The sequence below is a fragment of the Anas acuta genome, chromosome 5 (genome assembly GCF_963932015.1).
Source record: "Anas acuta chromosome 5, bAnaAcu1.1, whole genome shotgun sequence".
Classification (NCBI taxonomy): Eukaryota; Metazoa; Chordata; class Aves; order Anseriformes; family Anatidae; genus Anas; species Anas acuta.
Window position 1 is genome coordinate 43,480,747 of NC_088983.1, and position 26,039 is coordinate 43,506,785.

General features: G+C 34.6%; 1 protein-coding gene and 1 long non-coding RNA gene across 3 annotated transcripts in view; one reads left to right on the forward strand and one right to left on the reverse strand.

Annotated features, from left to right (window-relative positions):
• The window catches only part of LOC137857648 (uncharacterized), a 695,515-nt gene that overhangs the window by 411,615 nt on the left and 257,861 nt on the right, over positions 1-26,039 (forward strand). The gene's annotated exons all lie outside the window — the stretch shown is intronic.
• The window catches only part of PRKD1 (protein kinase D1), a 124,309-nt gene that overhangs the window by 45,628 nt on the left and 52,642 nt on the right, over positions 1-26,039 (reverse strand). For both annotated transcript variants that reach the window (XM_068684392.1, XM_068684390.1), the window contains exon 2: positions 13,166-13,304. In XM_068684392.1, the coding sequence (XP_068540493.1) occupies positions 13,166-13,304 (139 nt within the window). The remainder of the gene's footprint in view (positions 1-13,165; positions 13,305-26,039) is intronic.

Here is a 26,039-nt window from a genome sequence, read left to right on the forward strand (position 1 = left end):
GGCTTCTTACATGTACAGAAATGTACATGTACATATTTTTAAACATGTACAGATTGGTACATGTTTCATATTAAATGGAGACTTTAACAAAAGAAAGCTTCTGTAATGTCAGGTTATTCTCTCACTTTGACGGAACACTGATGTTATTAAGGTAATTTTAAGGCAGTACTTAAAACTGTGTACTAAAAAAAAGAATGGGCTCCAAATATTTTGGGATACAATTATTAGCGTTATCCTGAAAGACCAACTACTCTGCAGAGAACTTTACAATATTATGTTCTTAATTGTTATGCTATTATTATATTATATTAATATCTTATTACATTAATACATTTTATTATATTACATTATTACATTGTATTACATTATTATATTACGTTGTATTATACTATTTTACATTAATATATTATTATAATATATTATAATGATATAATAAATTATATATATTTATCGTTACATAAATATATAATATAATAAAAATTAGATTTTATTATATCATTACATTATATGCTATTATTATATAATTATTATTCATATTGTTATGCTATTAAGTCTCAGACTAAACTGTCATCATCAAGTTAAGCATCACCTAGTATCACCAAAACACAGACATTGAAACTACAACAGTTTTGACAAGTCTATTTCATCAAGTCTGTTAATGACTCGGCTATTAATGGCTAGTGTTCCTTGTTCTGGGCTCAGGAGCAGATCTATCAGTCAACACAGCTGGAAATGAGAACAAGAAGCCATTGCAACTCACAGAGGCAAGGTTTGGCTTTCAGAAAGAGGCAAATGATTTACCAATCATTTTGAGTTCCAAGTTCAAAAGGGCTTGAACTATTAGCAAAGGCAAGATCCTGCTGTTTCAAGCAGCAAGGTTTCACGTAACGGGAACTGTCACCTAGCACCACCCCTGTCACAGCATAAGCAAACATCAACTACATGATCAATAATACCTTGCAACTATGCAAAGCAGACACTCCCTTGCTACCCACTTCCATTTGGAATGCCTTCAAAGTAATATATCCCACTGAATTCCCACAGGTACTCTTAACCCAGTCTTTTGCTATGAGAACTGCTGACATTCACAACTTAAAAAACAAATACAATATGCCAATATACATTATTCCACTTCAAACATTTCTTAAACCATCGCAAGTAATTGCTCTGTCTAGAACTTCACTGGGCTAATAGACAGGAGATTATGTTCTTTTTAATGTTCCCTTTTGGCAATCAATGCAAGTCTAAGTTTTCAGAGTTCCACCACAGTCAGCAGAGTTACGGCAGTTCATACAAGACAAAGATTTGATCTCTGATCTCCACCTTAATATCTGGTTTAAAAATGAAACTTATCAGGACTCTAATGCATAAAAATTAAAACTTCCTAAAAACTAGACATATATAGATTTAGAATCACTCAGTTTATTTTAGTTTATTTTTTCTGCTCAGAGATAAGGATAGCTGGATAAGAAAAAATTTGATGTAATATACTTCCCAGTATGTCAACATTCTAAATTTTACATTCAGGAAAATTCTTAAATTCTGGTAAGTTTTTTTTTTGTTTTGTTTTGTTTTGTTTTGTTTTCCCCCTTTTCCTACCTACTATTGCTTTTATGCCAACGCTTTAGATTTAAAAAAAAAAGCGGAATTATGAATGCTAACCATTGAGAGGTATTTGACTGTATTTGACTGTAGTGGTGACAATGAAGAGGGAGATAAATGTTCAGAATTTAATTTTGAGCTCTTAAGCAAAAGCCCACTACTTGCTAGCTGCAACTCGTACTAGGTGGTTGCAAATTTTTATATCATCAAGCGAAAGCGAAAATGGCACAACCTGAATATAGAGTGACAGGAAACTGAGTCACTAAATATAAGGCTGATTACACGCTCGACTTCTGCATATGGGCTATTTAGATTGGAAACAATCTGAGCTTGGGGTTCCAGCAGAAAGAGAAGGTAGAAGAGGAAGGTCTGCAAAAAGAATTGATCTCCGGAAGAAACAGACCTGGAAAGAAGAGTGTGAGTATTCTGCCTAGAAGTGAAATTCTGGAAGTAGGGCAAGATCAGGAAGATGGAGGCCATCTTCCTGATGTCCATGCATTCTGGATGGTGATGCCCAAGACTGACAGCTGCAAGCAGTGGTACAGCAGGAACCAACACAACTTTATGCCCAGTCTTTCCAGGCCAGCAGCTACCTGCCTGCTGGGAGGGGCAGTAGAGAGCTAATGAACATAAGCCTGGGAGGAGAGCCAGTGAGCAAGCCTGGGAGACATCCAAGTGAGGCAAAAACTCTCATCTCCTTGGCTATTAAACTAACACTGGTAGCCAGATTCACTATGGGTTGCTGTGTACACGGTCTCACCCATGACTTGAGATATAAGCAATACACCCTTAGAGCTAGTAAACCATTTGGAATCATTTGTCCAATGCTAGCTCAGACTTATATGGAAAGTTTTAATAAAAAAATAACATTTATGAGTCAACATGCTTTATTCATCTTTACATTCTCAATTTTAAAAGTTCAATTTTAACATGCTTTTGTTTATTTGAAAATTATTCCACATTTTTAAACCTACAAACTCTACAGCACAGTAGAGTTAACATTTGAAATCTCAGCATTGGATCCTTTCTTTATGAATTTACCCATTTTTCACCCAAATGGAAAAATATCTTAGCTCATGCATTCAGGCCATGTTAATCATAAAATTATACTACAGAGGTATTAATTTAGCACAGGAAATCAAAATGAAATAATGCACAAGTTTACTGATGCTATTGATGCAGTGCTCAAAATGAACTCCGGCTACTGGCAAAAAGAAACAGCTGCAAATTAAAAACAAAACGAAACAAAAAACAGCCTCTTGCTCCTTTTGTATGCTTGGATTGATTTAATTTAATATCATGAAGTAATTACTACGAGCCTTTTACATCTTTATTTCCTCTGACTTGCAAAACTAAATTTTTTTTGAAAGGCTTATGAAAAAAAAATCAAGTGATGGATTACATAGCTGCTGTCAGGACTATATATCTCAAAAAGAAGAGGTTTCCCAAAGGAATTAGTAGCACTTGTGTAATTCCTTCAAATTTGCTTCATAAAAGGTTAAGAGAATACTTGTTATACAGTGAATAAATGCTGATGGCTAAAAGTATAAATATCAGGAATCAAAAATAAAATCTTATGCTGAACTCTCCACGGAAACTCTGTGTACATTAAACTATTTTAAACTCACTTTAATGGGAACAATCTGCAAAAGTTTAGTTATCTACAAAAACTACCCTAAGAATTCATAAATATGTATCATTATATAAAGAATATACTTTTTTTTTTTTTTTGCAGAGTATCATCAGATGTCCATGAGTCCTTATGGGATGCACCTATGATTAGGGAGTTGGCAGATATCATTGCAAGGCCACTTCTGATAATCTTTGAACTCTCATGGACACTGAGAGAAATGCCAAAAAACTGGAGGAAACCAAATGTCACTCCTATCTTCAACAAGGGCAAGAAGGAGGACTCAGCAAACTACTGGCCAGTCAGCCTCACCTTGACTCCTGATGGAGAAGTTAATCCTGTAAATCAGTTCCAGGCACATAAATGACAAGAAAGTCATGAGAAGTCAACATGGATTCACCAAGGGGAAGTCATGCCAACATGATAAACTTCTGTAATGAAATGACTGGCTTGGTAGACAAAGAAAGGACAGTTGTCTAATTCAACTTCAGTAAGGCTTTCAACACTGTTTCCCATAATTTGCTCATAGAGAAGTTGTTGATGTCTACTGAACGAGTAGACAGTGTGGTAGATTGAAAACTGGCTGAACAGATGGGCCAAGAGGATGGGGATGATGCCTAGTTACAGACCACTAACTAGCAGTGTACCCCAGGAGTCAATATGCTCTAATGTCTGCCTGACTAACAGTCTTTCAAAGACCTGAGACCACTAGAGACAAGGAACCAACGCATGACTGTAATTAACCATTGTGTTTTTTCATCCTTACTTTCATCTTTTCTAGGATAAGACTAAAAAAGGAAGAACCAAACTGAACCATGCTAAGTAAATAGACAATTTGCACACAAAATATTCAAGATGACATAACCTGGAAAACAAATAAATGAAGTATTGCTATAAGTTGTAGTTTTTGTTGTTGTTTCTTTTGTTTGTTTGTTTGTTTAACAGTTTACTACAATTCAAGAATGATTCAGATAATGGAAACATCTGTAGTACCTGGCCAGGAGATCTGGAGATCAAAAACATAAGCACGATGTTTAGAACATAAGCAAAACATAAGCAAAATGTTCAGTGCACCATCGCTGCACTGAAAATTAAAGTGTTGCTACTGTCTTACTGGGCTTACCCAGGATTTCACCCATGCACAAAATTAAATGGGATTGAAATAAGCATTGGGAAATGGTGATACCAGTATTCCTCATTTGATGTTCTGTGTGTAGTCTCTGAGAGATCAACCTGAAAAGAACTATGGTAAGAGAGAAGAACTGACAAAAGAGAAAAAACACTGTAGGCATGGAAGAGCCTTCCATATAAGGAGAGATTAAAAGACTGGATTTGTGTCATTTGGACAGGAAATGATTAAGAGTGTACCAGACTCAAAAAGAGGGGGAAGCCAAAACCAACAAAACTAGGAAACAAAAAACGCATGTAGTGTCATAGAAAAACCTTTTGCACCAACAAAACAGAGGTGACTCTTCATGTCCTAAGAGACAGGAAAGCTCTCTAACCACGATCTCTTAGGCAGCAAGTCACACACTTAAGCAGGTTAACAGAAACATTCTTGAGGCCTCTTTTAGAGTGAGATAGATTTCACAGTCAGAATGACTCCAAGCTTAAGTCACACTACCATCCAGGTATAAAAAACAGCAGTTTACAACCTGTGGCAGAATCTCTTCCTCAGTTTCTGCTTCCAATTGTTATATTCCTCAAGGGAAAAAAGGGTTGCTTGTTTGTGCTCAGATCTGCTTTAGCTACAAACCTCAGGTAGTTCCTGAAAGAAGTCAAAAAACTACCACAAAAGGCTGCAAATATAATTCATTGGAAATAAATATTAGACTGTGTATTCCCATTTGCCCTCTCAAAATATAAAACCAGCAGTCAGCCAAGGAAACTAAATTCAGTGAGTTAAGTAATGATAATGAAAGATGTATTTTTTACATAAGCTATATTTAACTTCAAACCTACTAGAGCAATGAACTATTGAGACCATGAATTCAGAAACTGAAAAAGTTGAAATATTCTCCAAACAGCACTATTTTCCTGACATATCCAAGCAGCTCAAAATGCCCTGTTGACAAGTTAACAACACAACTCTTCTGATGGGCATGTTATTCCAAGTGGATTACCTTTTTTTAAAAAAAATATTATTAGACTCCCTTAGAATCATTTACTGCTATTCTCCCTTCAAGATTTGCAACTATTGATTAAAAATACACTGATATAAATGTTTGGTCAAGCATCTACTGGCCAAAGTAATTGTTAAACAAATGTATCAAATAATAATAAAAAAATATGATTAATGATTTTTTGTTGTTGTTCTGAGCATAAAATTGTGTTTTTCCCAACTACATATTTTTGCTAGTGGAAATGAAGTAAAAATAAATAAATATGCATATATTGGAAATGTGCTCAAAAAAATTAGAGATAGGAATGTGAAATAGAAGTATTCTTTACAAGCCTTTGCTTAAAAACACTTGGGTGTTTTCATTAAACAGCACACAAATAAGCTGAAAATTTATCATCTCTCAAAACCTGACATTTAAAGGTGTACAATGTAGGATGTCTGATATATTAGCTAGCAGTAGAACAGCAACCTCTCATAAACAGGTACTGTCTTGAGAGAAGGATTTGTGTGTAGTTGTAGTTTCTTGCAAGGAAATTTATCTTCTCTACCAACAGTGTTTTTTCTAAAATTTAATTTTTGATGAACACAAAAATGCATTGTTTATGATTACCAACCAATCAAGCTCTAAAATGACATCTAAAAGCTTAACGTATATAAGAAACTAGTAATTCAAAAAGGTTCCTTAAAAATGTAATGTTCATTTTCTTCCTGTGAAGAAATGAAGGCACTGCCTGCTTTACTGCAAGCAGTGCTATCAAAATCTCACAACTCTTTTTCTGTTTCTGAAATAATCATTAAATATGAAAAACATACAGAAAGACTTAAGGAAGAACAACTAGCACAGCCTATACGAACACTAGAAGCAAAGCTGACACATTAACTGCTTCCCTATTAGTGTTTGCCTATCACATATTATTTTACTCAGTGTGTTCTATAGAGGATGCAGAAGGTAACTAGAGTAAGGAGGTGATGTTGACAGGATATTATTTCTTCATCCTATTTTTACCTACTCCCTCCTGTAGCAGAAAGGAAAGAATGGTAAAGCAAGATAGGAGAGGGAATTCAGAAAGATGCAGCTGATACAGAAGTATGAAACTTGAAGTCTGTATCTATTGTAATTGGTATATTGGTAATTCCTCGGCTTATAAGTAGAAGCCGAGGAAAAGACAATGAAGAAAAACAAACAAAGAAGCAAAAAGTCTTTTAGTTCTAAGAACTTTAAATAGAGGCATCTGTGTGAAATTCATGACACAAGAATGATGTACACTAGTGAACAGTAAGGGACAGAAAATCAGATCTACTTTAACCTAATCAGTAATGAGCCGTACCCACAGTATTAAGAAAAATGATGACAGCTAGAGATCATTGAAAGGGCAGAGGAAGAATTATAAGAAATGTGACCTTGGACTGGATATTTGTATTTTCCAAAGACACCAGGGCCTTAAAATAGCCATGGAGATAGCACAAGAACCATGGCTTTCAATTACAAAGAAAGTCACAAACCATGACCAAGTATGTAACTACTACAAAGCGATGTGCAAAGATGTAACATCATAATATTTATCTCAAGGATTTGGCAGTCAAACTAGTATTACAATCCAGTTATATGTTGATATATGGCATTTACTATAATTGCATAGTTATCCACAGCTTTTATTCATATACAAGACAGTATAAAATATACTGAAACCAAACAAAATGTCAGCAACTAATGATCTGATGGTATATTGTCTATGTGATATTAAACCAGAAATGGCTTCTTAACAAAAGTAGTGGATCAATTCCTGCCTTCATCAGCTCAGCAAGGGAATGTAAAAGAGCTGCTATTTGATTTTATTGCTTCAGGAATCCTGCCAAGTTGAGCACGACTGCTCACAGCAAGCAGATGAAGTACATTCTGCTAATTCTCACAAGATGCTAATGTTTCATCGTCTGCCTTCCAGTGGCTGGCAAAGATATCTTACATGCCAGTGTAATTTTGCCCCAGTAAAAATAGGCAGACTTTTTACCATCAAATTAATATTAAAACTTCAAAATTGTTTTGTTGCTCTATATAACATGAAACAATTTGGCAAATTTACACAGCAGTTTTTAATGAACCTTCCTGAAAAAGGTGTAGGATAGGACATAAATTATGCTGGCAAGAAGAAAAGTCTGAAGGCATCTAAAATAATAGTTTCCTTGCAGGACTCGAAAAACAGAGCTCAAACAGAGACAGAAGTACAGCAACTGTCACTTGCCAGCTTTTTCTATAGAGGCTGTGCTTCCATTTAAGGGAAAAAAGGCAAATACAGCTCATCTGAAAAAGGTCACAAATACACAGACAAAGTGGTGTTGGTTGCATCTATAGAGAGCTTGCACTGCAACCCCCATTTTAGAAACAAGTTTACTCATCTACAATCCACATCTCCTTATATCTTAACTTACATAAATTAATTATTGTAAAAACTTGATACAACATTTTAACTACTTAACAACTCCAGAAAGAAAGGATCTTAAAGTCTGTACCTCTCAATAATTAGTATCTTGTAATATCATTAATAAATGGCAGTTGAAATATATAATTTTTGAAGTCTACTCAGAAGAGTAGCAAAATGCTTCAATTAGGAGTAAAGCTTAAAGAAGCCAGAAATCAGAGAAAGCTTATTCCATTCCATTCAAATCTAATGTATATTTTATTTTATTTTAGTGTCTGACATTTACATCCTTTATTTTATGAGTGGAACATGAATGATACCTTTCTATTGATCCCTGCTTGTAGCAGGGATGCAGCCCATCAGATCAGGTTGCCCACAGCCTTGTTCAACCTGGTCTTGAACACCTCTGGGGATGGGGCATCCACAGCTTCTCTGGGCAACCTGTTCCAGTGCCTCACCACCCCCTGAGTAAATAATTTCTTCTTAATATCTAATCTCCCCTCTTTTACTTTAAAGCCATTCCCCCTTGCCCTGTGTAAAAAGTCGCTAAAATCACCTTACATGAAACTTACTTCCTTTTCTTGAGCAGACAGGAAGAGTGCATTTTAGAGAAAGAGAGTGCACAAGTTACAGCCTGTGGTTCCTCTTCCTTTCAGTGTTTCTGAATGAATGACTGCTCATTTACATCCACCTTTGATTATAACTTTGATATAATCATTCCTGGTTTGGTCTGCTTGCTAATTTTCTGGAGTATTTTAGTCAAAAGAAATCCTTCCTACAAACAGAGCTCTACAAAATCCTTTCTACAAAGATTTTGCTCCTTTTTCAGTCTGTGATGTAATTTAACAGATAGGTAAATGGGTTCAGCGAACACATCGGTGGAGATTTCCCCAGCACTGTAAGTAAAGGGCCTTCCTCTTTTGTGCATCAGGAGACTAGACGTACTTTTCTAACACTTTGAAGAAATTGAATATAAAATGCATAGCAAAGAAAACATGAGCATGGCAACTGATACATCACTAATAGAATGGTATTAGTGATAATGGATAGATAATGGATAATAGTGGATTAGTGATTAGTGATTACTTCAATGCACATTCATGAGTGTAGCCTAATAAACTAACTTGGTTGAACAAACAAATTCATGGTTTTAATTCATTTCTGATATGCCCCCCATCTATTTTACAAACACTGTCAGAATCCCATACTGTTAACTGAAATAAAGCATTAGAGCAGATAATATTTTTAAAATACAGAAAACAAAAGGAAGATAACCATATATGAGGTAAAAATAAAACTGTACTTATGAGGACTTCTAATGTTCATAATGAAAGTTCCTTTTTCTTCCTTTAATGTGTAGGTGACAGTCTGTAACTCAATATACTCTCTTCCTTCCACTCTCATAATAATGTCTGACATTTCACCTCCAAAATGCTAGAATCTATTCTGGCACTGAACAGCAGTTCGGCTAGCTGATCCTAACAGTCTGTGTTTATCTCCTGTGGGCCAGTCAGCAGACAGACACACACCAGTTGTTCAGTAAGTTACGTGATTCTTACACTCCACTAAAATCCCACTGGATAAAGCACCAATTGAAAATGCAGATCACAGTGTTAATTTTAAATATAAAAGCACAAGAAGTGCTGCATTCTGAGCTGATTAAATCTCACGTGTTCCACCAGAAACCTCTAGCTCTTCTACAACCTGTTTCAGTTATATTATATGACATCTGCAGGTACAATTTTCTTCCTAAATTGGATTAAAGTGCTTCAGCTGCACTCTTCTCAACTACAAATTTTTCTAGGTAACTTATCTCTCTCAAGAACCTGTAATATAAGGTCTAAACCAGAATATGATTTTATTTATTATTCCTTAAACTGTTAAGAACATAAACAGAATATGGAAAAAATAAATAAATAAAAAGAAAAAAAATCACAGGTTGTCCAGCCCTTATAAAATACCTTGAAATTACATAAATTATTAGTAAAATTAGATAATGCGTAGCATTAGGATATGAATTGATTGTATAATACTATAGTATTAGGAGTGATAGTTCAGCTTTTTCTCCACCGGCTAGTATCGACATGTGCAATAAAAAATGAATGCAGTGGATCAGTATAGCTTTTGACATCAGATATCTGCACCTCAGGGGATGTTTACCCACAGTGTGCACAGTTTCCAGCAGCAAAGCTGTGGCAGTAACATTCTATTGCCTCTTTCAGGAATGTTATTCAAAAATAATTGCCAAAATATACCTTGAATTTACTGATCTTTGGAATGTACATTCTGTTTAGGTATTTCTAGTGTAGGCTAGAAAATACTTTGACGATCAAACATAGGAAGAGGTAGCCAGAGAGGTTGTGTACTCTTTGTGTTTGGAGACATTGAAAACCCAATGAGACAAGCCCTTTCAGCGATCTGCTCTAGTTCATCAAATGTAAACTTAAAATACATTTACATGGATTTCATCCATTGTATGTCAAATAGGATCAAGCTTCCTATTCAGAAAGCTTTGAACACAATGCTCCATGCTCTCTCTGCTGCTGAAATTCAGGTTATGACTTCCCAGAGGCAGAAAATGCTCTCTTTTTGTTTGTTCACAGGGACACACTATGTGCCCCAAAGTGAGTAACAGCAACACTCAAGAGATAGACAAATTCATTGTCCTTGGACATCCCAGACTATAAATATTTTCAACTGGTGACTGTCACATGCTAAAGTGAACATCTGTGCTTGGTAACACCTTCCAGGGCCTCTCTGAGGTGCTTTCTTTCCCCTAGTTCTCTGATTAACTTTTACTACAGTAATTGTCACCCTATCTTATAAAACTCAATTTAAGTTCATGCAACACAGAATGTACTGGTATTGAAATATCCATCTAACATACCTGTGCACCAATTACAATTTTTTTAAAAATAAATGAAGATCAAATATTTTCAGACTGAAAAATAAAAGCACTGAAACTGTGAATGAAAAGATCGTTTCTCTTTTTATCAGTAGAATCCCACCATTTTGTTCCTACATCCGTAATAGGAAGAATAATGAAAAACAGAATATGAAAGTCATCCAGGATTTTGAGAATGCCATGACAAATAATTTCCTATTGAAAATTTTTACCAATTTCTCCAAAACAAACAATTACAGAAGACCTTTCAAAACAGGTTTCCTTTCTTGCACTGAAAATATACTGCCTAAGACTGCTTCTCACTTCCATTCTGCAAAAAGAGTTATTGCTCTCAGGTTTTTTGGGGGGAATATATTAAATGGAGGGGAAGGGAAAGGAATCAGTGCTTTTTTGATTGTTCTGTGTTGGTTTTGGCTCTTTTGTTTGTTTGTTTAACTTAATTTCCAAGCCACATCCTAATTTAGGTTGCAATTGTAAAAGCTGTGCAGAATATATTAAATCCCAATTTGAAAAAAAAAAAGTTTAAATATCTGAAAAAAAATGTAGTTTATATTTAAATACAACTTGCAAATACTTACATCTAAATATATCTTTTAAATTTACTTGCAATCTATCTGTTCTAAGTAAATATTGCAATAAATGACTAAGACAAATGGCAATTTACAAATCTATAATAGTATGAACTAAATAATAATCTAAATAAGTCATAATCATAAAAAGATGTAATTTGACATCTTTTCCATGGGGTCTGAGCACATTCCTAATATGGACCATCAAATGTATTGGATAAACATTGTGAGAGCTTTATAAGAATATCATTACTAATGGCATCACTTTTTAATGTACTCTGTACTGGTCCAGCTCTGACGTTATTTTAAAAATAAGTTCTTTTAAAAAAGAATAATTTATCAGCTTTGACAATATGAAATACTATAAATGCATGTGTTTATTTTCTTAAGAACTAGAGAGTAATTTTTCTTTGTAAGGTTCAAAGAAGAGTTTTAAATCTTACAGTGGACAGAAGAAAAATGACTAGTTCAATTGCTCAATAAAAATATGGAAACAAAATCATAGTCTTTGGGCTATACAGAATTAAGAAATGAGTATATCTTGACAATGAGTCCTAAGATTCCTCAACCCTGACTTACAAGTAAAAAAAAAAAAAAAAAAAGCCACTTTATTTTATTAGCTTTTAACAAATCTCTGGATGGGTGATTGGTCAAAGAGATGGTTACACTCAAACGATTACTTGCATCTTTGTATTTTCCAGAAGTACCTCTAGATGTAAGAAATGTTTACATACTTCATCTTTTCCTATACATAGGCTTTTGACAAGTCCTGTTAACACCTAACAGCACCCCCAAACTTCCTTTACTTCCCAGTCACATAATTGCTGAATTATTTCAGTTAGAGTAATATGGTTACTTTATGGTTACTTTGCTGGCCAAATCCTTAAATCCATTTGTCATTTTGTTGTCTCCAAAATGTGGCCTTTCACTCATCCTACATCTCTTCTTACAACCCTTCACCTGCTAGACACCTTCAGACTATAGCTTCTGTTCCCTGGCTTTTCACCGTCTTACTGTCTCCTTGTATTTCCTAGGCTCTAAATATTTATCTTTTGTTCTGCTTTTTTCCATGCAATCATTTATATATAGTCCTTTACAAGAAGTATCCAGCACTCCTCTTGGACTGCCAGCCATAAATAATATATATTTACTATCCCAACTAAAATTAAAATTTTTCTCTTACTTTTCTAAATACGTGTGTGTTTGTTTGTTTGTTTTTAAACACATAAGGAATCAAAGCAGCCTGAACAGGCATTGTTATGAAAGGCTGTGAAAAAAAAATACTCTATTTCCAGTGGACATTTTAGCTTTTAGCTTAAGTGCCAAAAAAATCCTTTTTTAAAAAAGGAAACAGGTCACTACTAGCAAGAATGGCTTTGATAATTCCTCCTCAGATAATTATGAGCAAACAACGCTGCTTAATAGGCTAGCAGAAAAATTTATAGTCTATTAATTTAAATATTAAACTATTGATACATCATGCAAAATATGTTAAAACCAATTCTAATTTTTAAGCTACTCTATTAATGAAGTAAATGCTAAAATGTTAATACAGATATTGCATTTTGTTGTTACTTGTTACATTTTGTTTCCACTGTGCTTCTTTGAAAAGGGTTGTACTGCCCACTGATTTACCTCTAAAAATGCAGAATACACATTTTTCAAATTGTTCATTAAAATTAACCCATTGCTTAACTAGCAACATGAACATAGGCTGTCAAAAAGCAAGCTGTACAACAGGAAAAAAAAAAAATCAAAAATTAATGTACGGCACATATGCACCCGAGAAGATATTGATCCAGAAAGTCCATACATACAAAATTTCATTTTCCTGGGACAAAACTGTGGATGTCTTCACATGCAAAAGTAGGACAGTTCTCATGCTGTTAGTTCCTTTTTATTTTTTTTTCTTTTAGTTACCTGACAAGACAACTTCAACTAGGTCTCCTTCTTGGATATCTGCAGCTGATTTCACCAACTGGAGAATGTTTTCAGAGGTAGGGTCATGGCGGAAGAGCAGAATTTTGTCATACATTCCATAGAAACCACATTCAGGAAACTGTAAATACAAACCCATAAGAAATTACTACATTGTAAAAATACATAACTGTAAAATACAATTAATATAATTAACTTTGAGGGCAGAGTAGATGCTTGCTCAGATTAGCACCAAACTAAATATTTTTCCATACACGGCAATATTTATCATGGTATTCTAAACATAGCTTTTCCGCAACTCAAGTAAACTCATTTGCTTTTATTTTGTTTGCAAGTAATGCGGTGTCCAATAGTAAATGAGAGAGAAATAAGTACATCCCTTACTCAGTGCTGATGTCTTTTCAAAGACAAGTTCCCAAGCAACTTGATTAGATCCTTCTGGAGAAAGTGGTTGGCCTAGAGGACCTCTGGAAGTCCCAGCCAACCTACATTATTCTATGATTACGGTACTCATGGCAAAATGATGCCTGGAGGCCAGCAGAAATATTTTTCAGCTCTGCCTAAGATACAACTCTTAAGTGATAGGTCATTAGCTAATACTTATTTCTTGAGACTGAAGTGTATCACTTAAAGCCCTCATAATATTCACAACTTCATACTTAGAGAAGAAAAATGAAAAGTTACTGACAATCTTTCTTTACAAAAATCACACCCTACATAAGATTTCTTTTACAGTGTCAAAAAAGTTCATTTTCAAGTGCAACAAGATACCATATAATAGGATTTTTATTTTCTGGGGTATACTTTAAAATACTGAAATATAAAACAATGTTTCCAAACTTAACCATAATAACCTGTTTCTATTCAAAGGTGTTGGAGCTTTGAAACTGTTCTATAGGAATACAGAGTAAGTCCATGTAAGTCCAAAGTAGAAAGCATTTCAAAAAACTCTGCAGCTGTACATTGAACATGAGATTATTATATAAGCAAAACTTTTTCACTCCTTTTTGCTGCAGCACAAAAATGTGAGTTTTTTCATGTTCCTAGCTTAAAAGAACCAAACTTTTGCTTTGAAAACATAGCCAAGAAACCCTTTTTATGAGACATAAAATTCAATCCAATTTTCCACTGTTGAACTACTCCATGTATTATCTGGGAGCTTTACCAACATGCAGTGAAAGAAACCCAATGATAAGCACAGAGAGAAAAAGTGACAGGCTTTGAAGGACAAATTAGTTTATAAAGAATAAAGAATAAAACAATACATTCATTACTGATTACTAGCAGCTTCAGAATCAATCAAAGCACTCCAAGAAAGTTATGCTTCATAGCTTTAAAGCATACACTCTAAAATAGAGACAAAATAGTCATATCCCTGCTTCAAATGAAATGCATCAAAGTCTCTGAAGTCAGGTCAGTCCTATTCCAGATTAATTCTTAAGGCATGATTGTTTCAAAATCTCATTAATGTGCCAAAACTAGTTCAATAATATGCCAAATTCATGGCTTAAATGTGAAATAGTTACTCTTGTTTTTACAGAAATTTGCTTTACAAAACTTTCCAGGGGCAGACGTAATCTGAACTGCAATTACTCTCTTTGTCAATATACTCTATTATCTAGGTTAAGGTAAGCTTAGATAATAAAAAAACAGATGATACGGGTGCTAGGAGACACCCAAGCATCTTACAAAGCTGTTCAACACCTGACCCAGCAGCACTGAGCTGAAACTAAAAGCCTGATGGAACTGCCCAGGCCTTGTGCCATGGTGCTCAGTGGATGGAGCAGCTCTGCTTTGCACACCCCAGCATGGGAGCTGGCAGCAGGCAGACTCATGCTCCTCAGAGCATAAGAAAGTAATCACAAGGAAATTTAGTTATACCTACCTTGCTACACTATACAAGCCTGATGGATTGTATTGAGGGATTTTTTTATTATTTGGATGCAGTGTAAAATTAAAAATACCTCTCAAAATGGACACTGCTGTCCCCTTAAAACACTGACAGAATCTTCTCATTTCACTGGATTGCAGAGATAAAACAGGCATTTCCCTCTAAATTCATTATGACTTAAATTGCTTGTTGTCACTTTATTTTCCCGCTCTATTTGCTCTTTTTATGTTATTTTAATTTGTTCTACATATAAAAAGTATTTGTTATATTACATGTATTATCTATGTGTGTATAAACATTTTGAGGTATCACTACATTCTGAAGAGATAAAAAATTCAATCACGATTTGTTGTTCAATCCTATACAAGAATTATCTGCTGGGTTCAAGTGAGTTTTCCCCACATGAGCTACTCTCACGCCAAGAAAGCCATTTTGATGGTGTGATTCTCCAAATAAAACATTGTGTAAGGACCAACTGTTGCAACAGTGACAAAAATATTCCCTCAGCTAAGCTTATTCCTGCCAACAATAATGTTGATATGCACAAACAAAAGTAAACAAAAAGCCGACACATTGCTTGGTACTACAACACTATAAATAGCATTTATTTTTGCCAAATACAGAGCAAAATAGGAAATGCATACATGTCAAGCTACCTAAAAGCTAACTAGAGCTAAGCTAACTGAAAACTAACTACAAATGATGGTATTAGACCTGAATTCCCAACACTAATAAAAAGCCTTTTCATTTTATTAGCTGCTGTAAGTGGCTAATACCAGGAATAAAATAGTCGCAGAAAACGCTATAATGTGGAAATGGAATATTTTCTTAAGAATCAAAAACAGAATTTAACAAAAGAAACTGTGTTACATATCCACAGGCTTTGTTCATTAGTGTACTAAATCAAAGATAACTGATACAAGAAGAAATTCTGAAAAATTAAAATATAAGCTATCCTCAGAAAATGCACCAGATTTACACTTTGCTATAAGAGCTTTTAATTTTGCCCAACCTTGCTATGCAGATGTCATTCATTATTGCTAAAAATATATTTATGTCGGTTCAGTAGACTTACAGGGGAAGCACTGTATGCATTGCCTCATTCTATATCACTGGTAAGCAGTTCAATGTGTACTATGGGAAAACTGTTGTAAAGGTAATATTGCATATACACAGCTACTCTTCTCAGAGCAGATTATAATCTGTTAATATGCTCCTCTGTAAAAATAAATAAATAAATAAATAAATAAAAATACTAGTTTCCATAATCCTGCCAATGACATGTCAAAAATGAATTGCTGTCAAGAAGAAATAGAAAATAAGGTGTTTAATGGGCTTAAGAGACTTCAAGGAAGACCTAAAGCTGCACTGAACTGACTTAATATGACTACTACTGGTCAGTGTAACTATTTGTAAAACACACATAAAAGTTTGCAGGAGAGATGTTTTCAGCCATTAGTCCAAAATAGCATTCATAGAGATAAATAATTATGTCACAGTAGAGTCAAACTGATTTCAGACAGCTTGAGAAGGAGAAATTGTAATTTAGAGATGATCTGCATTTAAAAATCAGCTTCCATGGATGGCAGAGGGTGACTGAAATTTAAGCTATCCTGAGAACACAATGTCCCTGGATTAAGCTGCAAATTATTTCCTACATGTCCACTTCAAAATGGAAAATGAAATATTAACAAGTTGCTTTTCATTATTGTTGCTTGTAGTGATCACAAACATATTACAATTCTGAATACAAAGCATTTAGTATTGAATAATGGGGATTTAAATTCTGTTTAATAGATTTTGAATTATTAATACCTACTGAATGCAGAAGCAGTAATCATTCACTGACTGTGAATGCTACTTTAGTAATACTTTAATTACATCCCCTCAAGAAATAAAATGCACATGTAAGTATTGTATAGTACCTCATGAGCTACAAATAGCCTAAAAAAAAATTACTTATAAAAATTTTCAACAAAGACTTAAATGTCGTTTTTCAGAATTCCCATTCTTGACTTTTCAGCGATGCTTTTCTCATATTATGCCAATAATTTCTCCTTACAAGTACTGCAATGTTACCACAATAGAAGTGTATTATTTGGGAAAAGCATAATAGTTTGTTGTTGTTGTTTGGTTTTTGTTTTTACATGTAGCCTTAAAAACTCTTGTCTAAAAAGTTACATAAAACTTATTTTATATCATATGGTAGTAGCTCTTAAGGTAAAAAACAGGAAACAACACTTGCATCTGAAATCACCCATAAGCAGCCTGAAGTCGTGTGCTTCTTTCATTTCCTGATAGTATCATTTAACTTTTCTCTGACTGTGGGACTTCAAAAAAAAAAAGCAAATATATTTTTCAGATGGAAGAAAAACCCTTCTGGTTAGCATTTTAAGTAATAATTTGATGTTGCACAGATTATGTGTACTATGGCAGCAGATTATCCATAAAACAGTGCAAGAAGAAGCTTAACACCAACCTTTCCTCAGCACATACCAAAGTGGAAGCAATCATTGTAGTGTTTTTACCCTTAGAAACAGTAAACATCTACAGAAAATCCACCAAAAGACTTTACCAATAGGAAGTCAAATGATTATCCAAATTCCAGCTTTTAATTTAAAAAGACTTCAAGTAATACTACAAAAAATTGCAGACGTTAAATTTCAATAACTAAGGCCTCACATTGTAACTATTTGGTAATTCACATAATCCATTACATATTTCATCAGTCCATAATTTCAAAGTCATACATCCATACACATGCCAACACAGGTTGAACTATGCACTTCCATGAATATGCTGTCTTATCAATGACTGTTCTCAACACAAAGATCAAAAACAAACTCATGAAAAAAATACATGACTTAAAACTCTGTCCAACTACTGTGACAATCAAATTGTTTTACTGTTGAAGACAGAACTTTGGAAGACCTAATATACCTAAACATTAACGTATTTCCAACATGTATTAGGAAACTTTCAATACTTATAATTAAACATCTACATGGTTATTTGAATGGAGAATGTATTCAGCCTTCCTTTTTGCTGTAGTAAAGGACATTTTTAATAGAAATTAATTAAAAGGAAAGGTGAAACTGTCTAATGGAAGCAGAGCTCTCTCATCAGTTACGTTTAATAATTACAGATGTTGAAGGTTTGCACACTAGCTCAAAAGAAACCCCAAATGAAAAACTGATGAGAAATAAAGTTCTTTTGGTGGAAGAAATGTATCTGAAAATCTGGAAACAATGTACTCTAAATATCGATGCTGTTTCCAGTGTAACTACTAATGGAATCCAATAGTTGAAAAAATAGGTCACTGTGATCATTTTACTACAGTTTTGCACATTGACACATAAGGTATAGTGTCTGTTGTTTTATTCCAGGAATTACTAAGTCTTTTTATTTTTTTTTAGTCTACATTGACCTTCTTTTTTAAACTTTTTTTTTTTTTTTTTTTTTTTTTTAGCTATAGCTATTTTTTTCTTCTCAAATTGGTCAGATTTGCACAAATCTTCCTCTTATATAAGTACTTAGTGAATACTGTAAAACCAACAAGAACTTTGATAAAACCTGGAAGTCTCGCACAGCACAAAGATAATGGTCCAGAATGCATAAGGACTGTGCACTAAACAATGTCTTCACTGCATATGGAGAAGTTGAGTCATGCTGAATGTTTGTTGACCTAACCTAACTTGCTAAAACAGAAATAAAATAGTTAGGTAAACCCAACAAAAAACAAGTTTGTGGACCTAACCTTAATGTTGAAAATAATAATAACAAAAAGTCTTACCTTGACTCATTTTTTTAAATAAATATATTAATGATAGAATTTTTAAAATAATCATATTAACTAAACTGAAACATTCATCTTTGGCATTCTTAAAATAACAATGCATTGTATTTTTAGAATTCAGGATTTCCTTTCTTTACAGAGGTTACAGCACTGTAAATACATGACACTAAAAAGTAGAAAACTTTTGGCCAAGAGATTTGCCTAAAATGTTGCCTAATTGTGGCAGTCACTGTTAACTTCCTTGAGAAATTCAAGAGATTTTTTAAAGGCTCTATTTTTCCTACTCAAAACCATGAAACCTTGGAAGGTTTAGGAAGTATTAGAAGGGAGAGGCCCTGAGTAAGGAAAATACACTTAGGCCAGAGGCAGAAAAGATTTGAACAAAGGAAATATAGAAAGATGACACAAAGAATTACGAGAGCCTTGAGGACATTAGCAAGGAGACAGTTTTACAAGGGTTCAAGTGGTGAATGGGAACAGCACCATAAGTCCTTGCTTCCTTTTTGCCTCTGTGATCCCTAAAAAGGTTTGCTTCTGATTTAATCACCCAGTGAATCATAAGTTTCTAAGATTACATCCACTAAACCAGGCAGGAACCATTCTCTAGTGATGAGGCTGAGTGGCACATGGCTCGCTGCCATGAAGCTGAACTTTCTTCCCCAGAAGCAGGGAGGCTGCATACCCACTGCCTACTTGAAACAGATCCTGGGCCATGCCTGGACGCAAACCTTGTCTGGACATCATCTGAAAGAGGGTGATTCGACACGGTTCAAACTATATCAGGATGCGTGCAATTAAACAACTGAACAGCTTACATAATTTTGGAGCAATGCCAGTGTTCTCATTTTGGTTTATTTAGAAGTACCAGTAAAACTTCAGAGAGCCATTGCCATTTGGACTTTTCCTAACATCAGTTAAGCTGCTTTACCAAATGTTTTAATGTGGACAGCATCACTCCCTATTTGCAGTATAGTTTTATTCTTCTTTTTTATTATTTTTTTTACTACAAACTAGGTTAATTACATGTTCTATAAAGTGTAAAGAGACACATGCAGCAGAGAAGTTAAGCCTTTTCCAAGTAGACTATCAGGAAGGAGCAAACTTTGTATCATTACCTGACATAAACAATATTTTAAATACCACACACATACAAATACTTCTCTAATTCTGTTTGCTGCAGTGATTTGCTGCAGGAATCAGACTTCTTCATATATCACAGAACAAAACCAGAGTCCTTAGCCCACATGTACTGACTGGATTTGGCCCCAAACTTCCAACTTTTTTCCCCGCTGCCATCTGTGGAATTGCCAGCAGCAATGACCACAGAGGAAAAACACAGCTGAGCTCCCTCACGGAAATATCTGTGAAACAGATGAAACATGGCTCTGGAGAAACATAGAAAGACGGCTGTTTTGCAAAGAGCCTGACCTCTGAGGGACCTTTTGGTCAGCCTCTTCCAGAACAGGTTGTTCCCTGCGGTCATCCAGGGAAGGAGTTGCTTCCTTTGCATGATATTTCCAAACAAACACACTCTAATGCTACCTATGCCTCCTGCTGCTGTACGACTGCTTGCCTTCCGCCACTCAAATTGTTCACTGCCAAAAATACAGAGTACACACCGCATTACTCAAGCTACTAGTATGCAGACTTTAAAAACTCCCACTTTTCCCAATGGCAAGAAGATAAACAAAATAAGGCCTTCTTAACAGGGCATTTTTTGTCAGATCTAGATTCTTTTACTTGACAACAAACAGAAAGCTATGTGGACATATCAGAAACATGTCTCAGAAAGGTCATAAAATTTTACTTGTGTGATTGCAGTTGAAAACTTCAGTAAAATCACAATGACTGTGTAGATCCTGATGCTTGGCATTGTTGCTTTAGTGATTTTAAAAAATCTGAAGGAAAAGTTTTCTCCCTTTGCTCCTGAACTGCATCTGGGAAGTGCAAGATCTTTCATCACTCATAATATTAATTCTATATTCCAGTAAGAGCATTTGAACTGAATTTGATAGAATTGTGTTGGTGTCACTTTTAATACTAATTACTAGCTTGTTCCTTGGTCAGTTGTCTATTTTGCTTCCATTTATTAATAACTAGGATCCTTATTAATAAAAGATGAAGACACAAAATCAAGAAACAGGTTTACTGGGTTCATTAACCCTATAATGAATATAATCTCTATTAAATGGGAAAGAAGGCTGAGGGTGGACATAAATAAGTTCAGCATGTGCACACATACCTAGAAACAGGGCCATGAGGGGAGTCAAAAGACAACCTCCTAGCTTAAAAAAAAAAAAAAAAAAAAAAGAGGAAATTGTCCAGAACAAATAATAAACACAACTAGGACAGAAATGTCTCTAAAATATTGCTTTATGCAAATTTAGCATTTCTTTGAAGATCTGACTACAACATGCTATGTGACATTTGGGATTCATTGTCCACAACAGCCAAAAGGATTTTCATTGCCAAACCTCACCTTTTAACCGCATCGGTAACTGCATGGTCTTATATTTTAAAAAGAAAAAAAAATTACACCTTTTATGTATAGATACCATACATGCACACACACACACACACACACACACATATATATACACTATACATATATACACTTCTAGATGAGTCACTCAAGAAGGGGCATGTTAGGTTTGTAGGACTTCTTACCTGAGAGTTTCAAAGTCAGATTGTATAGCTTTAGAAGAGCATCTTACTCAAGGGACAAGATCACTAAGGAAACCAAAACTACTGAAAGATGAATGGGATCACAAACAGATCACAACAAAGTTTGTCTTGGTGCTGGGCACTCAATAGAAACTGGACAGTTAAGAAACTTTATTTTATTCTTAAATTGTCCTGAAAGCAAAGACCTAAACTAAGATTGCGCTCTCCAAAGATCTTACCAGGAATACTGTTTCTTAATAAAAATGCTTGTGGCTGCTGTGTTCCAATTTGCACGCACCTTTTTATAACAAGTATAGACAGCAAGGAAAATCTCTCAGGACACTCAGGCACAGAGATTAAATCTTTAAGTCTTCTGTCGTTTTTAAGTCTTAAGATGTTTAAGTCTTAACGTCTTTAAGTCTTAAGATATGTTTAAGACGTTTAAGTCTTCTGTTATTAGGGACACTTTCACAGGACTGAAAACAGAGAGCAAACAAGGAAAATCATTCAAACAGAAGCCCTTAAGTTTAATTTTTCATGGTTTGCACTAAACAACACAGACATTGGCAGGCTGCAAAAGGAGCTATCTTACATATACAGACATATAATGTTCAAAACAGAAAGTTGATAGCAATAGATATAAATAGAAACTTAAAAGTTGTACAAAACCACTACGGGAAGAAGATGTACAGAAATAGCACTGTCAGCTTACTTAAGGCACATTAAAAGTTTTGCTAGCAGTTTTGGAACAAAAAGAATCACACTAATTCTACCATCCCTAAATATCCATCACTTCCCTTTTTTAATTCAACATTTTGGGAAAATGTAGTATTATGCATTAATATCTTAGAATGACGAAACACTTCCTATTTTAACATCTGTTGATATGGATGCTGAAGAGGACTCCCTGAAGTTTCACACCCAATAGGCAATAGGCAAATCCAGAAAAAAAAATCAAAGAAAAATTTAAACAGCTGTAATGGCAAAGATTGTCTTTTGGAACAACTGAGGTGGAAAACTAATGTTGTGTGGGTTATTAAAAAGGGAAACAAAACAACCTGCAGAATTGTAGACTTCTCAAAGTAATGGAAGAAAAGATAAATAGTTCAACAAATAAAAACATAAAGGAAAATACTATAATTAGAGTACCACCTTGGCTTATGGAAAAAACAGATAACTTCGTAATTTAATGAGAAGGCTGCATAAGCAGTCCATTAACAGCAATACAAAGTCAGACTTTTCAAAATATTATGTCAGGCCTCTGAAAACATTGGATGCAAACTGTTCTAATATGGGCTCTATTCTGAAAAGTAATGATGAAATTTAGCTAATGGATTGGGTAACCAAATGAACATGAACTCTCAGTGAATTGATTATGCCATGAACTGGGGAATATCAAAAGAAGCATGCAGATTTATTACCTCTGCTTTTGGCACTGATACGATTGCAACTTGAACTCTGTATCCATACCTGGCATTTAAAATTCAAAAAGCTAGGACACTTGAGAATGAGTGTGGGGAAGTGCAATCAAATAATTACGGAATTGAAAGACATGCTCTCCTGAATGTGGTAGCGGGAGTTTGAACAGTTAAATTTCTAAAGAAAAGTTAGAATGTGATTTGATCTTTTTTGATAAGCATCAGTATGAGAAAGTGAAATCTGATTATCTATCGATTCATCTGCCTTGCAAAGAAACAGCAAGTTCCAATTTCTGACAGCTGATTATATGTAGAATTAGACTACACAACAATTATTTTGCTGGTGACATTTTTTTTCTTTATTTTTGCTTCTTATTCGAAGTAGTTAAAACAAGTGCTTGCTTGAAAACAAATACAGTGGCTTTATTTCTACATTATTGGACTTTTTTTATAAGAGATGCTCTGTTTGAAAAGGAATTAATTCAGACAACTCCTATGGTCTTTCTTACACCAAAGCATTGGGCCAAATTACCATAATGTCATACTTTCTATGCAGCAGTCACAGTCAAGCTAGCTGGAGAAAGCTAACACTTTTCTTGGGACTCTTTTCAGAACCACTTTTCTTTTTGTTGTTTTTGTTTGTTTGTTTTTAATCTCAGGATGAAAAAAAAAAAACAAGCAGGTATCTAATACACCAGATAATCCTGCCACTCATTTTGGCATTGATAAGACTTCTAATGTCTGTCTACTTCTGGATGACTATAGACAGATAACAGCATCAAAAACAGTTCCTATAAAATGTAACAGAAAAGGAAAGGCTTACAAAACTAAGATGTCTTCCGTTAGATAGTAAGGGGTTTTCACAAAGGGGATTTAAGTTAAATATTAAGAATTAAGAATAGTTTAAAACTGGCAATGACTTTTGAGGGAGGCTGTGGAATCTGGAATCTGTCATTGCAGGTTATCAGACCAGGTTAGGCAAGCAAGAATGGTGCAGATACAGCTGACCCTCATTCACGACAGGCAGAAGGCCTTCTGGGTCTTCTGGGTCTTTCATGTATCTACAACTCTTCTGAAAGCCATAAGAAAAAAAAAAATTACTTTCAGTTCAGAGTAAGAAAAATAAACCAAATACCAAGATTCCTACAATTTTTATGTTCCTTCCACTTTCCTGGGACTTTCCTTTCTGATTATTTAAAATTCCCATTCTAAATTCAACTAGATAAATACTCCCCCCCTTTTTTTTTATCCTGAACTGTTGTGTACAGCTCCTCTGTAACATTACACAGTTGCCACATTTCACAAGGGAGGTTTTTGCATCTCAGTGTGGGTGAATACACGTCCACCCCCATCCAACCAGTACTGACAGATTATTTGACAGTTTAATTTCAGTCAGACCTATCTCCCTTAAGAATATTTTTAAACATCAAGACAAAAGTTGCCTAAGGGTTTAATATGTCTGGGATATGCATCTTAGAAATAATTTAACAGATGAACAACACGCTATCATCCCTCAATTCTACACAGGTATACCTATGCCGATAGCTAGTTGTTCTCAACTTCCAATACTTAAGTATTTAATACTTCCAATTAGAGAATTTCACACTCACTAAATCCCACTTCTCATACAATGGGATTGATGCTTGACAGAATTGCTCTCAGGGGTCAGTAAATGACTGAAACTTTTCTCAGGGTTCTGCCCCTCTGACTTTAAATAAGTTTCCCACTGTTTTTTGATGGGATTGAAACCCTCCCTATATATATATATGAAATTGCTTTTGTGAATACTGTTTGATTTAATCATGACTCTGAATATTTAATTTCAAGTGCTGGCTAATGGCTTCTTGCAAAAACAGCATCACTCAGTGTATTTGAAAAAAAATATTTTTTTTTCACTGTGCAGTGCTATAATCTTCAGCTAAAGAACCACAATCCAGAATTGATGCTGGAATTTTTAAAAACAAGGGGTTTTAGGGTCATTTTCTTAACAATAGTTTAAAGAATGACATAAAATGAAGACAAAAGTTTATGATTTTTTTTCTTAAAGTTGGAGCCTAACATATAAATATTGCAGAAAGGAAACTGACAAGAAGAACAACAACACTTTTTTACTTTACAAAAAGTAAATCAGTCACTGTTTCATAGGGTAATTTCCTACAGAATACCATATTAAAAATATATTGCTTACAGCAAAGAAATTATGGCTTAATGACTTTACTAGAGAACTTTGGCACAAACCGCAATGTTTTGAAGAGCATTACAAGCAAAGTTGAAATTCTTCTCCTGCCAGGGAAAAGGCAGCAGTCACGTTAAACTAAGAAAACTCTTCAGACCTTCATCTAAAATGTAAAGAAACCCTTTTCGGTTCTAGTAACAAACGAGTCATTGTAAAATAATCTCATTTACGTGAAGTCTCAGCCAGGTGGCACCCAGCCAGCTGGGGGTGAGGAGCCAGACACTTAATACAAGAAGTTCCTAGCAACCAGAGGTCTGCAGGAAGGATGAGGTTTTATTACCAGCAGCTAAATGAAGATCTAAGATATTACAGAGGAATACTTTGAATTACATTTTCGTATTCCTGCTCAGTCTTCTGTGACAGATCAGAAGCAAGAAGATAGGCAGCAAGGCTCATAACCAAAGGGGGCAGGAAAAAAATGTTACATAAGTGGTTTGAACCTGTCAATCTGGAGTAAAAATATTAGGAGACTAACTTCCAGTGAAAGCAAAATTGAGAGAACAACATGGACAGCCTCATTCAATTAAACTTTGAATTTTCTGTGTATACATTAGACAGTCATCTTTTCTAGCAGGACCAAAAAAATATATATTTTGGTTTTGGAGTTTTTATATTGCCATTTTTGCCTATCTTTTCTTACACAGCAAAATAAAGTGGCAAGTAAAATGACAGCTAAGAGTGCAATTCATATTTTTTATTTGGCTCAAAAATAGTGGTTAATCATTTGGCTCAGGCAAAATTCATTTTTCATGTGTTGCAGAGGACCACAGGCTATCAGCACCCTGAGCAAGCAGCAGAACCTGGGCTAGTGCAGTATGCAGAGAACATGCCAGAGCTCAGTCCAAACCAAA